Source organism: Saccopteryx bilineata, chromosome 5 (assembly GCF_036850765.1).
Source record: "Saccopteryx bilineata isolate mSacBil1 chromosome 5, mSacBil1_pri_phased_curated, whole genome shotgun sequence".
Lineage (NCBI taxonomy): Eukaryota > Metazoa > Chordata > Mammalia > Chiroptera > Emballonuridae > Saccopteryx > Saccopteryx bilineata.
Window position 1 is genome coordinate 214,874,346 of NC_089494.1, and position 15,891 is coordinate 214,890,236.

The following is a 15,891-nucleotide window of genomic DNA, read 5'->3' on the forward strand; positions in this document are numbered from 1 at the left end:
CAGTTCATAGAATTATTGTAGAGATTAAAGGGCATCACTAAGATTTTGGTACTCAAATATTTATGAATACCTGATAATGCTAAGGAAGTTATAACTTGTTCTTTTGATCCTTAAAAGAGTTTCCTACTTATTTATTTATTTATTTATTTATTTATTTATTTATTTATTTATTTCAAAAAGAGAGTTGGTCTTCTTGCCCTTCCTTAGGGATGCAGGACATATTTATTTGCAACTGTGGCTCATCTACTATCAAATGTGAAATGCAGTGCCAGCATTCTGATGACACTGTTGCCACCATGTGGTCATGGGGGATACTGCCAAAGCCTAATGATGCTATGACAGTCAGTTAAAACTGTGCATATGGACCAAAGCAGTAGCTTTTCTTCTCCATTCTTGGTGACATAAACTGAGTAACTCAACTTTGATCTAACCTGCAACAACACAACATACTCTTTCTTCTTCCTTGATCTACTCTAAAGCCCTCAATCTACAACAATTTAGAAATTGTTGTCTCTCTCCTAAATCCCTCATCCCTCTTTCCTGTACATACAGATGAAGGCCTGCAAAGGAATCTGAGACCTGAAATGCCCAGGAAGCACCAGCAGTTGACTGCCATAATGTGTCCAGCATTTTATATGTGCTCAGTCTTTAAAGCCCTTTGTTTTATAGGTTAAGAAACTAAGGCACAATTTGGCTCAGTTTGTGAGCCTCAAGATGGGCTTCAGACTGAGAATGGAGGGAGCCCCAGTTCCCTCTACCACCTCTCAGAGCCTCCCTCCATGTCCCATGTCTGTGTATTTATCTGCTTTGCTGAGGCTTAGGTATCTTCTACCCAAAAATCACCTGGCAAAATTCTTAAAATATGAATGAATGCCCAAGTCCCTTCCAGACCAATTATAACTAAAACTCTAGATGATAATCCCCAACACTTATATATTTTTTTTTTAATTCTGTAAATGATTCTGTTGCACTGTGAGGTTAGAGAACCACTGGTTTAAATAATATTATTTATGTTATAATGTTTTTCTACATTTAATTAGGGGTATATTCTTATTATAAAACACCTTGTTAACACAGTTTCTCTCTTATTTTAACAACAGGTGGATGAGATATTTATAGATTCGGCCTTGAACAAGCATTACATCAAGAACCAAGTAGTCAGACTAACGTATGTATGTTTGGGTAAAGACAGGTCACAGCCTAAAGGGACAAAGGGCAGAGGGAAAGGGACCCTTATATATTATGAGCTAGGCTCTTGGCTAGGGTTTCTCATGAACATTATCTCTACAACAGTCTCACAGATAGCATTGACCACCACCATTTTTTAAAAGAGAAAACTAAAACTCGGGGAGGCTAAGTGATATGTTCAAAATTCCCCAAGTGACAGTTTCCCCAAGTGACAAAACCAGGATTAAAACGCCATCAACTGATCGCAAGGCCTGGAACTGCCAAACCTGTGGTCTTGGGAAAACCCAGCAGCATGTCACTGCAGGCACCAGATGGGTTTTTGTTTTTTCTTTTTTACAAATACGTCATTTCAAAAAATATTAAGAAGGCAAAGTTGACTACAATATGGGATCAAAAGTTTTACCTGTAACAATGCCCCAATGTCAGGAGGCATACCTAAACAAAAAGATGTTTCAGTTTTAGTAGATTTTCTGTTTGTTGTGGTGGAGGGGGAAGACTCATCAGTGGCAGAAACTGCTCAGAGGTTTCACTTGTGTTATTTGGAAAGCACATAGCAGAATATATACGTAACAGGTGCAAACCTATGGGCCTATATGACTCATCTTCTTAAAGAAAATGAATGTATTCAAACAGATTTATTGAAAGGAAATAATCACTCTTCCACCAATAGACTAATGCCTATTAACAGACTTCTTCCAAGTTCCTTACACATTACTGAATAACCAGTGACTTACAGAAGAATTTTATGTATAAATTGGGTAAATTCTATAATATTTAGGACATAAAAAGCATATACTTGCTGAAACTTTCTACATTTCATACACTCTGTTTTCAAATTCTGATTTGCCATAACATTCTAGTATCATTATCAAAATCTTATGAAATCCTTTGAGTTTGTACTCATTATCAGTGAATTTTTGTATGAGTCCAGAAAAATTCTACCAGGTAAACAATGTCTCCCTTGTGATTAAATAGAGAAAATTACTTGGTTATATGTTTGCCAATTTGGCATAAAATTCTTCTTATTTACATTTTCATATTCCAGATACTAAATGGACCACAGTATATAAAAATGTCCAGAAATGCCCTGGCCAGAAAGCTTAGTTAAATAGAGCACCATCCCAAAGCACAGAGGTTGCCAGTCAGGGCACCTACAGGAACAGCTTGATGTTCCTGTCTCTTCCTCTCTCTCTTTTCTTCTCTAAAAATCAATAGAATAAACAATTTTTAAAAAATAAATGAACTACAGATTTTTTTAAATGTCCAGAATTAATATGGGTTCCTTTTTTTAGTCAAAGGATTCCAGAAAATAGGCCATTTGTATTGTTTAGAGCTTGAATGTTGTGAAGAATAAAGATAAGAGACATGGTAGATCAATACATTTTTATTTTTGAAAGAGATTTGTTTTGTTTTTCTATTTTAAGAGTACGTAAAAATTCAGTGCCACAGGTGAATGAACTTGAACCTGTTTATACACACACACACACACACACACACACACTCACTCAAGAAACTGGACATGTGTAACCTGGAGAAGACTCAGGGACCACCACAATATCACTACCTTCAAATATTTTATGTGGAAAAGGGAATTGATATATGATATTATGCATGTCCCACTTCATAGACCTCAGCTTAATGAATGGAAGACATACGAAGACATATTTCAACTTAAAACAAAGAACTCTCTTAAAATCAGAGCTGACTACAGAGAAGTAAGCTTCTTCAAGAAAGTAAATTTTGGATTATTCTAATTCTTGTGCTGGGGTTAGAGGACCACTTGTCACGGAAGCTGTAGAGGTAGTGCAGGTATCAGATACATGAGGGACTGGCCAAAGAGATCACTAACATTTCTTACAATCCCCGGAGTTTATGATTTCAGTAACAGTTTTTGATGTCTGGGTCTACCCCAACTGCTCCAACAAGCCTTCAAATCAATGGGGAAAATGCACTCAAAACATAATGAAAACTTGAAGAAGAAATATATGAAATGGCCTTGGCTCAGAAAATGGCAAATAAAAGAGTGTCAGTGTGAGAGGATTAGTGCTTAGCATTTTCAGCAATTGAGGCACAATTTAGGGGAAGAAAATATAGGAAAGAATGAAAGATGATACTAGATGCGTTTTTTTTTAGTAATCATCTTTCTCTGTGTCTCATAGTCCAGAGGAAGATGGTGTGAAAGCAGATGTCGTTATGGTGTTCCAGTTCCCCTCTGCGGGACCACAGGCAGTATGGCAGAAGAAAATCCATAGCATCTTAAACCAGAAGATAAGGAACACAAGAGCCTTGCCAATAAATGTCTCATCAGTTCAAGTTAATGGTAGGTGGTAGGTAGGTAACTTTCTGTGTGGTGTAAAATTCTCTGTGAGGTTCATTTTATGTCTAATCTTAGATGTCATGACATATTTTTATTCCAAATACTAGCTAGAATTTAGATGAAAAAAAAATCAAGGTAAAAAAGTAAAATTTTGCCTGACCAAGTAGTGGCACAGTGGTTAGAGCGTTGGACTGGGACACAGAGGACCCAGGTTCGAAATCTCAAGGTCGCTGGCTTGAGCACAAATTCATCTGGCTTGAGCATGGGCTCACCAGCTTAAGTGCCAGGTTGCCAGCTTGAGTGTGGGATCATAGACATAACCCCATAGTTGCTGGCTTGAGCCCAAAGGTTGCTGGCTTGAAGCCCAAAGTTGCTGTCTTGAGCCCAAGATCGCTGGCTTGAGCAAGGGGTTACTGGCTCAGCTGGAGCCACCCCATGTCAAGGCACAATGAGAAAGCAATCAGTGAGTCCCTATCTGTCCCTTCCTCTCTCTCTAAAGAAAAAAAGGTAAAACTTAAGGTGTTATTATTATTTGGTTAAAGCGTGTCTGGAGTTAGTTGTCAAGTGGATTTTCCTGTAGTAGTTGACTAGTGCTCATCCAAAATAAAGGCAAACTTTTATCATTAACAAAGTGTTAATCTGACCCAGTCACTGCCTCCATGACTAAGTAAGTGAAAATACCAAGCATTTAGTTAACAGCTGCTTTTCTGGGTGGGAACCTTCCTAAAACATAAATTCATGTGTTGCCTTTTTAAAATATGGGTAGTGTCTGTATATAGTAAAATTATGAAATCTTTGTTAACATTTTTCCTGTGGGCATTTTGAAAAATGGTAAGCCAACTTTGGAGCCACTAGATCTATCTTATAAATGATATGTAAAAGTCACTATCCTAGAGAAAAAATTTACCAGAACCATTATACTGTTATCAAGTCTCTAAAAAAGAGAATCAACCTTTATCAAGGCCCTTTCTACATCCTTTGTATGCATTGTCTAATTTCTAGATTCCCGTGAAATAAGCAAATTCACTTTTATAGATGAGAAGGAAGTGCTAAAAATGTTGCCTCTAATTATTAAAAGGAGATGAGATTGAAATCTAGATCCCCAATCTCTTTAGAGACCATTTTGAAAGGTTCTATGATCAAACACATTTTAGAAATTCTGTCTTAAGATTCATTTCTTGAAAATCCATTTCTTCTATTAGCATATTAAAAGCTTTGAGGGGTCCAGTAGACAGAAACCTTTGTACCTTAAGCTGCTTCCACAAGTGTCTACATCTGGCAGACAAGAGCAGATTCCCCTACAAATTCCAGTGGACACCATTCTTAGTCACAGATGAGAATTAGAGTGATTAAACAGATGTAAAACAGGATGCCCTGCCCTTGTAAGGGTCTGGCTGACTCTTCAAGAGGAAACCTGACCAGGAAGTAAAAGTCTGAGCAGGTAGGATGGGCAGGAGTTTGCTAACGTGGCAGAGTCAGCTACTCAGGGAATAAAACTGAGGACCTCTCCCAACTCAAAAGGGAAGAACCTGTCAAGGGCTTAATCCACCTTCCTTGTTAGGTAGGGAAGCAAATGAATCAAGGTTACGAAATAGTAGCAATCTTTGTAAGTTACATGGTATATTCTATTTAATTTCCAGTAACCAGTTAATTTGCCAGGAATTTAAAAGCCTGATAACTGAAACCTGAAACGAGGCATGAAATGGTCATAGACTGCTGGGCCTGCTTGTTTCTTACAGGCTCAGTTTCTGAACTGTGTTTATTTTAATGACTGGAGTAGATTAAAGGGCAGGATGTGCTGATGGAGAACCTGATTTGAGAAAGTTATCTAATTCTAACTCCATTGAGTCACTGCTGGACCACCCAAGTAATAGGCCCAGGTCTTTGTCTCTATTTTCTCCATTTTCTCATTTATAAAATTGCAATGTTTGTTCTTCCTGAAATCATAGAAATACCATGGGATATAGAATATATATCCATTATACTGTTATATATATAATTATATATATATAATATGGAACATATAGGCCCGTGATGGTGGATGTTTTTATAAAAACCGCCCACTTTTGCAGTGCTGGTCAACCTGGTCCCGCCCACCCACTAGTGGGCGGTCCAGATTTCATGGTGGGCCAATCGCTGCGCCGTTTGGGCGCTCCGCTACCACCCACCATAAAAGCTGGAACGCCCACTAGTGGGTGGGAGGGACTAGGTTGACCAGCACTGCAAAAGTGGGCGGTTTTTATATAAAACGTTCACCATCACGGATATAGGCTGTTACCACTAGGAGGAAAACTAGTAAATTGTGTATATGCTTTGGAAACCTGAAAGCATTCATGTGAGTGATTGACTGGTAGTAGAAAAAAGCTAGAACCTTGAAGGTTTCTAAATTTCTTAATGTAGAAAGAGTAGTGTCTACCAGCACTTAGGAAAGAGTTTAGGGGAAAGCTTAGTAAGAAACTTTAAGGCAGCTCTTATAGGCAAAAAACATTGCTCTCTAGGAACACTTAATTTGGGGGACTCCCAATGAATGGAAAACTGCAGGCAAAGATTTAGCCATTGTTTGTCAAGATATGTGTTTTGTTTTTGACAAATAACTATGTGGTGTGGGTCTTTTATGTAATGCAGTGTGTCAAAGCAAAGCCAAAACCAACATGTTTGCATTGCAAACTCCATGGCCATGGAAGAGCAGCTCACTGCCTACATGCAGTGGGTGTGGGCTCCAGGTCCCAGCACGTTGCCTGCAGCATGCAGAGCCCTGACTAATAACTCCCAGCTCAGGAATGTCTTAGGGAGCTACTTTGAAGACCAGGGTGTTAATGTGTCTTAACTCCTAGATGTGGAAAGTCAAAATACTGAACACAAATAGAAACCTTCAACAGCTAGTTACTGTATAGGTAATTTATTTACCTCCAGGTGAAATCATGCTTCCTGAAAATTCAACCCTTAAAAATCCAATTACACTCACAACCATTACACTTAACCTGTATTATTCCTGGAAAAGGGATACCGTATTCCCCATGTATAAGATGCTTCCATCTATAAAACACACCTTAATTATGGGGTCCGAAATTTGAAAAACAAGATATATTACATAAAGTTATTGAACTTGTCTTAAGTTTATTCATCATAAAATTTATACAGCTCCTCATCCATGCAAAAAAACAGGAAATGCAAGTGAAAAATCTACAACCACTGTATGAAATGCACCCAGTTTTTAGACCTCAAATTTTTCAAAAAAAGGTGTGTCTTATACGTGGGGAAATACATTTAGCATTTGCATCTTGCTCAAGCTAAGCTGAAGAAATTTTTACTAACAAATTTTAACAATTCTCTATCTCCCCTCCTCTCACTTAAAAAAAAAAGAATTCTAACATTATAGTATTTTTCATTTTAGTTCATGACTAATATGGGGCATATTAAATTAGTTTTTTTTTAACGAAACAAGAAATTTACTAAAAACTATGACAGAAAATTGTGCTCCTTTCATAGAGTAAGCATTAAGAATCAGTCCTAAGAAATTGATTATTCACTATATAATGATTAGGGCATGCCTTGTTTTTCTGTGTTTGTTGTCTTTTTATTGAATTTACTGGGATGACAATGGGCAACAAAATTATACAGGTTTCAAGTGCATAATTCCACAACACACCATCTGTGTACAGTACTGTGTGTTCACGCCCTAAGTCACGTCTCCTCTGTCACCATTTCTCCTCCCTTGACCCTCCTCTTTGAATTCAATATTTTTTAATCTTATTTTTATTAATTTTAATGCAGTGACATTGATAAATCAATGTACATATGTTCAGAGAAAACATCTCCAGGTTATTTTGACATTTGATTATGTTGCATACCCCTCACCCAAAGTCAAACTGTCTTCTGTCACCTTCTAGCTGGTTTTCTTTGTGCCCCTCCCCTTAGAGAGAGGGGGTGAATTCAATATTTTTAAAAGCCCAACTTCGCAAAGTTCATCATTGCTAGTTTCATAAGTGGGATGGATTTATAGAAGGTGAGTAGAAAAACAATTCTTATTTTGCACAATGAGAAGATAAACGCAGAGAACATGAGTCTAAGAAACGTGCCACTGGTGGAAATTTGTAAAGCAGTTTATCTCCATTCTGCTCAGTAAGCAATTTTATCCTGCAAATCATCAGTTTTTAGGCAACTTTCCCCCAACTTAAGTGTTCATGTTTTCTTTATCAAATCTCTAGCTTTGTTGGGAATTAACAGAACTTAATCTTAGTCTATGTCCAATAATTGGCCTTGACCAATACTAGGTAGATATTGGATAGGATTATACAGTTACTTATTCAGAAAAAAAAAATGGGTTGAGGCTGAGTTGGAGCCTCGAAACCCCATTATCTCCTTGCTTCCTCTTTCCCCACTTTCTCTATATAGTGAGGCGAAATCCAAAGAGGCTTGATCCTGCACCATAAGAAAACCACTGTTCTGTATGAATACAAACTATTTGTAAATTTTAATCATCCACTATTTGTGCCTTTAATCACCCACCTAACTGGAAGTTGCATATAAGTCTCTACAAAAAATTGTACACATACCTTGTTATATGAGGTAGCCATTCTCCTGACTGATGAGTATGTTCAACTGTCTAGAATCCATATATGGTTCATACTCTCTGATAACTTCAGGTCATTAAGGCCAACCAGGAGAATATCAAATTATTATTCTTTGTTCTATTTTGTTTTTCAGCAATGAGCTCATCAACAGGGAAGTTAACTGTCCAAGCATGTAAGTCTAGTTAGCTTATAAAAACAAGTTCAATTTCCACATCAGAAAGGACAATAGTTTCAAATATTAGCTCATAATTCCCCATCCATGTCCCACTTTTCTTTGAGAGAGAATAACAATTGGGCAATATGAAAATTCTTTTATTTCTAACTCTGAGACTGATCTTTTATCATGTTTAAGAAAAATGTTTCAATGGTTGAAATACTGGAGCAATTTAAAGAAGTTATATATATATATATTTCTGGTTTGGAATAAATGGACTTGCTTTTCTAATTTTTTAAATGCTATGAAACATACTTTCTGCTGATAATGAAAATAATGAGAAAGTGATAAATGGGGAGGACATACATCCCATTATCTGTGACCAACCTATGAAATTTGCTTAATATAACTCACCTTCATGGTTGACAGCAGCTCTACTTGCTTACTTTATATTATTGTGGCCAAAATTTTGAAAGATTTTATAAAAGGGGCGATGAATTTGAGCAAATGTGTTTAAGCATTCACCTATGTATCTTGCAAACACACCAAACTATACATTTTTATTAATTCATTCACTCAACAAATATCATTTTAATATCCACCAAGTGCCAGAAAGTGAATATCATTCTGAATAAGACATGATCCCACTTCTAAAGTTGAGTTTGAAGGTAGGGAAAGATATTAATGAATTAGGAAATGTTAAAATGGTGTGATAAATGCTATGACAGAGAAAGTGCACACCTCTATGAGAGTCAATCACAGAGTCAGCTTACCTCATCTGGTAGAGTCAGAAAGTGATTTGAGACAGCAAAGAGCAGAGGCCATGAGCCAAATGACAAGAGGATGGTGTCTTGGGCAGGGGAAGTAGTATGCAAAAATGTCTTCTGAAAAGAAAGTACATTGTTATTTCCTGTAATTGCAAAATGTCAGTGAGGCTGGTACATAGAGTGGAGGTGGAGGGTGTCGGAAAGAGGAGTGATTAATGGTGATCAAAGACCAGAATCATGATGAAACATCTCAACTTTATTTGGAGGGCAGTGAGAAAACACTAAAGGGTTTCACTCACACCAAAAAGATCATTTACTTTTCAATGTGGAGAACATATTCGAGGAACAACACGAGAGGCAGGGAGATCAGCTGGGGAATGGCAGCCGTCTTCCAGATGAGAAAAGTGGTTGTCTAAACTAGAGTAATGGCAGAGTGATGGTGATTTCTAAAATGGCCACAGTTAGAGTGTAATCAATACCAGTAAAATACATTTTCTTTTTGATACCTAATTAGTTGGAACATGAATTGAAACTGACATATTTTCTTTATGAGCACCATACTCTAAGCAGGCTTAATCCATAGTGGGTACCCTAAGTAGAAAACTAATCTCTGCTCTGATGCATGTAATAGAGTACATATTTAGTAGTGAAGATGATGTTTATGTAGAAACATGGAAGCACTCTATCCTGAAGAGTGGGTCATGATAAATTAATTCATGCATACTTTAAGAAATACTCACTAGGAAAAATACATGGAAAAAGGAGTTCCAACAAGTAGGCAATTACTTGTCTAGTCAGCCCTCTTGTGAGCAGTTTATATCAATGTGACACTGTTGAATCACCTAAAACTGAGAAACAATCATTTTAGTATGAGTTCCCAGGACATGTAGATAATTGACATCATAAGTTCAGTGGATACATATTTTGTAGTCTGTCAGCCCTTTGCAGAGAGGTACAGAGCTTTAATTTTTTTACACATCTATAAATGTAGCGGGAGAGCAAAATATCAGCATATCAGTGCATACAGAGGATAGATATTAATATCGTACATGTATAGATGCAATATTTGCATCTGTATAATGATAGATTGCAGAACTTTATTAGGTCTTTGTATAAAAAGTTATAGATATATATTTTTATAACTTAATAATCTCATCTCTTTCAGGTTGTGGTAAACGAGTTGTTCCATTAATAGTCAACAGAATAATGTCTGGAAACATTGCAGCTAAGGCTGCCTGGCCATGGCAAGCTTCCCTTCAACGTAATAACATACATCAGTGTGGGGCCACTTTGATTAGTAACACATGGCTCATCACTGCAGCACACTGCTTTAAGAAGTAAGTTATAGCTTTAAGTTGGACCCCATTACTTATGTTCTGAATAATAATCAATGTTCTTAGTAATAATTAATGCCCTGAAATATTACTGAGGTCAAATGAGAAACTTTTTTCAGGTTCTTTTCTAAAATAATGCTACATTTGCATACCTTTTTTGGACAGTTGGGGGGGTGGTATAGTAGTCATTATTCTAGTAATCATTGATCAAGTCCTCAGAGTTTTAAAGCAATTGTGTAAAGAAACAAAAGTCATCCTAACACAAAATATTTACTAGTAACATATATAATAAATCCTTTCTCAAACAATCCTCACCACTTAATACTAGTGTCTGTTTCTGACAAACACTTGGTCCAGTTTTATGCTGTACATAAATAATCAATGAATTATGAATTGGAATCTTCAATGAATGTAGGAAGTTGGTAGCTGTGATACTGGAGAATTTCATAGCACTGACATGAAGATCTGATGGAATTAGAGCAGTTCACAACCCGAACAAGAGAATTACCAAATGATAAAAATAGCCACTTCAAAAGAGATTTATTTGAGTAACAAAAGATCACTCAATGAGACCTTCCTATAATACAGAGCCTCTTGACAATGGCTGCAAAAGGCAAACAAGAAGGAAAGCTAGCATTTGTATCATATAATCATTTCAAATGAAAAGTTAACTATTCTTTATTTATTCTGAGCATGGTTACAATATGATTTTTTTTAAATTTAAGATAGACAGCATGTTTTCTAGGCTCAGCAGATGATGTGGACATTATGCCCAACAAAGTAGCTGATGACATACACTGGAAAGAAAAAACAAATATGTGAATAAGAAAAACAGACATTTCAAAACAGCTTACTGTTACAGTTTAAGCAAGAACTAAATGATGAAATTTAGTAGGTATAAATGGAAAGTTCTAACTTAGATTTTAAAAATCAAAGTTTATCAGCACAGAAAGCAGATATGTGCTTTAACATGTGACAATTGCTTAGAAATTTTTGTTGGAAGATAGCCTACTATCAGTCAGTTGTACACAAAAGTACATTGTGATTTAGATTACATTAAAAGAAATGCAGAAACCAGGATAAATGAGATGTCAGACTCTTTGTTGGTCAGATCCCGCCTAGAATAGAGACTTCTGTCCTGGACAATAACTTAAAATTTTTTTATATTATTATTCATTTTTAGAGAGGAGAGGGAGAGAGAGAGAGGAGAGACAGAGAGAGAGAAAGGGGGAGGAGCTGGAAGCATCAACTCCCATATGTACCTTGACCAGGCAAGCCCAGGGTTTCGAACTGGCGACCTCAGCATTTCCAGGTCGACACTTTATCCACTGCGCCACCACAGGTCAGGCAGCTGGACAATAACTTAAAGAGAACTTCACACAATGAAATGCTCTTGGAATAGTAGAGAGTCCTGAGTGGTAAAGAAAGATACTGTTACATTCATCAGACCTTGCTACTGAAAGCATAAATTCAGAGACTAGCAGCATTGACATAACTAAGGAATCTGTTAAAAATGCAGGAATCTCAAGCCCCATCTCCAGCTCTCAGAATTAGCAGCTGCATTTTATTTTTGTTTTGTTTTGTTTTGTTTGGTTGGTTTTTTTTGTATTTTTCTGAAGCTGGAAACCGGGAGAGACAGACGACTCCTGCATGCGCCTGACCAGGATCCACCCGGCACGCCCACCAGGGGGCGACGCTCTGCCCACCAGGGGGCGATGCTCTGCCCCTCCGGGGCATCACTCTGTTGCGACCAGAGCCACTCTAGTGCCTGGGGCAGAGGCCAAGGAGCCATCCCCAGCGCCCGGGCCATCTTTGCTCCAATGGAGCCTTGGCTGCAGGAGGGGAAGAGAGAGACAGAGAGGAAGGAGAGGGGGAGGGGTGGAGAAGCAGATGGGCGCTTCTCCTGTGTGCCCTGGCGGGGAATCAAACCCGGGACTTCTGCATGCCAGGCCAAGCAGCTGCATTTTAGTCAGCTCCCCAGGTTGTTTGTTTGCACAGTGCAGTTTCAGAGACTGTCGTAGGAGACAGAAATTTTATCCTGAGAAAGCTCTGGTAGAGATGATACATAGTTATAGTCCTACATCTGATTCTTTCCTGTGGGAAAGCATTAGGTAATCAAGAACAAATTTGTTAACAGTCAGAGATGCTCAAAGATTAAAGAGATTCCAAGGCAAAGTAAGGGATTTTAAGGCAAAAATGCCCCCATCTGCAGAAGGGTTCAAGCGTAGACAATCAGCACTTAATAACCTGTTACCATTTATTATGCTCCCGTATGCTACAAACATTTGATTAGGGCTTAAGGCTTGTTTTCTATGATTCTTACACCAACCTTGCTTGCTAAACCCTGCTTGGTAAGCCCTTTTCCATGGAGGGAAGTAAGGAAAGTTACATAACTTGCTCAAGATCACTATGTTAGAAGATAGTACAGTTGAATAAAAGAACATGTCTCCCTCATCACATTTTCCATCTCTCAAGCACCGGATCAGTGAGAGGACTAAAGGACTTTTATGGCCTTTTCTACTCAGATAATTTGATATCGTTATAGTCTAATATTGAGGTAATGTTTTGAGAATCTTCGTTTTATGATTTAAAGCTAATAATCAGCAAAATCCCCAGATCCTTTTTATAGGGATGGTTTTCAGACCAGGTGTCACAACTTTGCATTTTTATAATTTCTTTGGGGATCTAAGTTACTATTTTATATATATCATCAATAAATTGCATCCTGTTGATTTGGGGCCCAATTTTAAAAATGTTAAGTCCATTTGCAATTTTCTTTTAGTATCCCTCATTTCAGGTCTTTATTTCTGGTTTGTGATCTACATATGAAATAAACACAAACTGTATTAAATAATATAAAGCCATTGTTGAAAAGTGTTAGAATGTACACTCCCATTTGAGTAAACACAATTCTCTCCTTTGCATTTACAAGCTCAAAATATCTAATTTATATGAAGTTCACCTAGGCATGATTAAGTTGAGATCACAGTTTGGCACCACTAAATCTTACAAAAGACTGATTTACAAATAAAAATGTCAATATATTTATGCTATATGAACTATTATGTTTATAAACCAATCTTTATTTATATTTTATCATTATTTTTTGCAATTCAAAATTGTGCATAAAAATAAAATTTTACTCTGACTGGCTGGTTCAGTAGTAGAGCATTGATTGGCCCAGTGTGTGGATGTCCCAGGTTTGATTCCCAGTCAGGGCACACAGGAGAAGTGACCATCTGTTTATCCACCCCTCCCCATACCCCTTCGCTCTTCTCTTCCCACAGCCATGGTACAATTGGTTCGAGCAAGTTGGCCCAAGGTGCTGAGGATGGCTCTGTGGCCTCTATCTCAGGTGCTAAAATATAGCTCAGGTTGCCAAGCAAGAAAGCAATGGCCTCAGATGGGCAGAGCATTGCTCAGTAGGGGGCTTGGCAGGTGATCCTAGTGGGGGTACATGCTGGAGTCTGTCTCTCTGACTCCTCTCCTCTCACTTAATAAATAAATAAATTAATTAATTTTATTTTAAATTGCCTCAAAAATAAAAATAATAATCCCAGCAGAACTAATAGCTTTCAAATTGTACTTAAGCACCAAAGATATGTTCATATGCCTCTTTCTATAAAGCTATTAAGAAATAATTAGGTTGACAAACAAAAATGCTATACATCAGCAGCATTTTCTCTGTGCTTATCCCTATGGACAATGTTCAATTAATTAGTTATCTTGCTATTAATAAATAGATTTTGGTGGGAAACCACATCCTCTAAAGAGAAGACCAAAGAGAAGCAAAAAGACTTATGGTATTATGCAAATAGGGATAGCAAATAGTTTAACCCATTGAGACCTGATTTTCTGTAAGTATGAAACACAGGCTTTCCTCAATGATCTCTCATTACTAGATGACCTGTCCAATCCCTAGATGTACCATTATGTGTACCACCAGCTAGAAGTTACACACAACTGACCATCTCTCACAGGACCTCTGACAGCTTTTATCTCACTGGCTCTTACCCCCCAACAATCTATTCTCCAGAAAGAACCAACATGGTTTTTTTATTTTTATTTTTTAGGGGTTTTTTAACTTATTAATTTTATTAATTTATTAATTTTTAGAGAGAGGAAAGAGACAGAGAGAGAGAAAGAGGGGGAGAAGTGGAAAGCATCAACTCATGGTAGTTGCTTCCTATATGTGCCTTGACCAGGCAAGCCCGGGTTTTAAACCAGTGACCTCAGTGTTCCAGGTCGACACTTTATCCACTACACAACCACAGGTCAGGCCCAACATGATTTTTTTTAAATATAAGTGAGACTAAAGTACTGTCATCTTAAAATCACCCAGTGAATGACCATATCACTTGAACAAAATCTATGCACTTTACTTATGACCTATAATAAACTCTAAAACCTGGTTCCCACCTACTTCTCCAACCTCAGCCCCCCGCCCCCGTTTTTCCTTTGCATCCTGAACTGCAGGCTATCTGGTCTAAAGCCTTGAGAAGTATTTCTGGACACTCGACTTCCCATTCTCTCACACTTAACTCCTTGTCAACCACGTACTAGCCTAATTGTCACGTCTCAAAAGAGCCTTCCCTGACTATCCTCTAATACTCTAGTCCACTGATCCATTTTATTTAATTCATAGCCCTTATCACTGTTTGTTTATCTATTTGTTTGTTAATTTGTTTCATTCTTTTTCCTTCACTAGAATCTAATACTCTCATCTCAGAGACCTTTCTGTCTTGTTCAGCACTTTATCCTCAGCACTTTAAATCTGGCTCAGCACAAAGATATTCAATATATATTTGCTGAAGAGATAAATGAATGATACTTTATGTGCTTTACAGTTCTAAAATTTAATAATTCTGTATTAGATTCAGCTCTAAGATGCTGTTGGCATATGTTTTATCTTTCAAAATAACAGCAGTAGACTGCATTTAAATTGTCAAAGAAAGTTATTATGGCAACCAAGTATTTTCAGGATGGTATTTTCTCTTTTATTAGCCTACATACAATTATTGTAGGGCAGCTTATATATGCTGTTCATTTCTAATCTTTTCTAGTAATGCAAATCCTCGTCCATGGACTGTTAGCTTTGGAACAACAATCAACCCTCCATTAATGAAAAGAAATATCAAAAGAATTATTGTCCATGAGAAGTATCACTCCCCAGCTAGAGTGTACGACATTGCTGTTGTGCAGTTTTCGCCCAGAGTCACCTTTAGCGATGACATCCGCCGAGTTTGTTTGCCAGAAGCCTCTGCATCGCTCCAGCCAAATTCAACTGTCTATATTACAGGATTTGGAGCACTTTACTATGGTGGTGAGTATCTCCAAAAGGATCACAGAGTACTAAGCCTTCTCTCAGACAGTGTAATTTAAGCTCCATCAAGATTATCCTGCCAGTCATTTCCACTGAACTTATTTGGATTAGTTAGGGTTCCTGTTTTGGAAGTGACAGAAACTCAACTCCAATTAGCTAAAACAAAGAATAATGATAAAATAGCAAATTTTTCCCTTGTAATTTGGAAATCAAGAGGGGAGATTATTCTGGCTT

At 37.4% G+C, this 15,891-nt stretch overlaps 1 protein-coding gene across 3 annotated transcripts in view; it reads left to right on the forward strand.

Annotated features, from left to right (window-relative positions):
• The window catches only part of TMPRSS11A (transmembrane serine protease 11A), a 59,365-nt gene that overhangs the window by 33,647 nt on the left and 9,827 nt on the right, over window positions 1-15,891 (forward strand). For 2 of the 3 annotated variants that reach the window (XM_066279728.1, XM_066279727.1), the window contains exons 4-8: window positions 1,101-1,168; window positions 3,348-3,508; window positions 8,213-8,251; window positions 10,166-10,337; window positions 15,398-15,657. In XM_066279728.1, the coding sequence (XP_066135825.1) occupies window positions 1,101-1,168; window positions 3,348-3,508; window positions 8,213-8,251; window positions 10,166-10,337; window positions 15,398-15,657 (700 nt within the window). The remainder of the gene's footprint in view (window positions 1-1,100; window positions 1,169-3,347; window positions 3,509-8,212; window positions 8,252-10,165; window positions 10,338-15,397; window positions 15,658-15,891) is intronic. The other variant, XM_066279729.1, reaches the window with a different exon arrangement.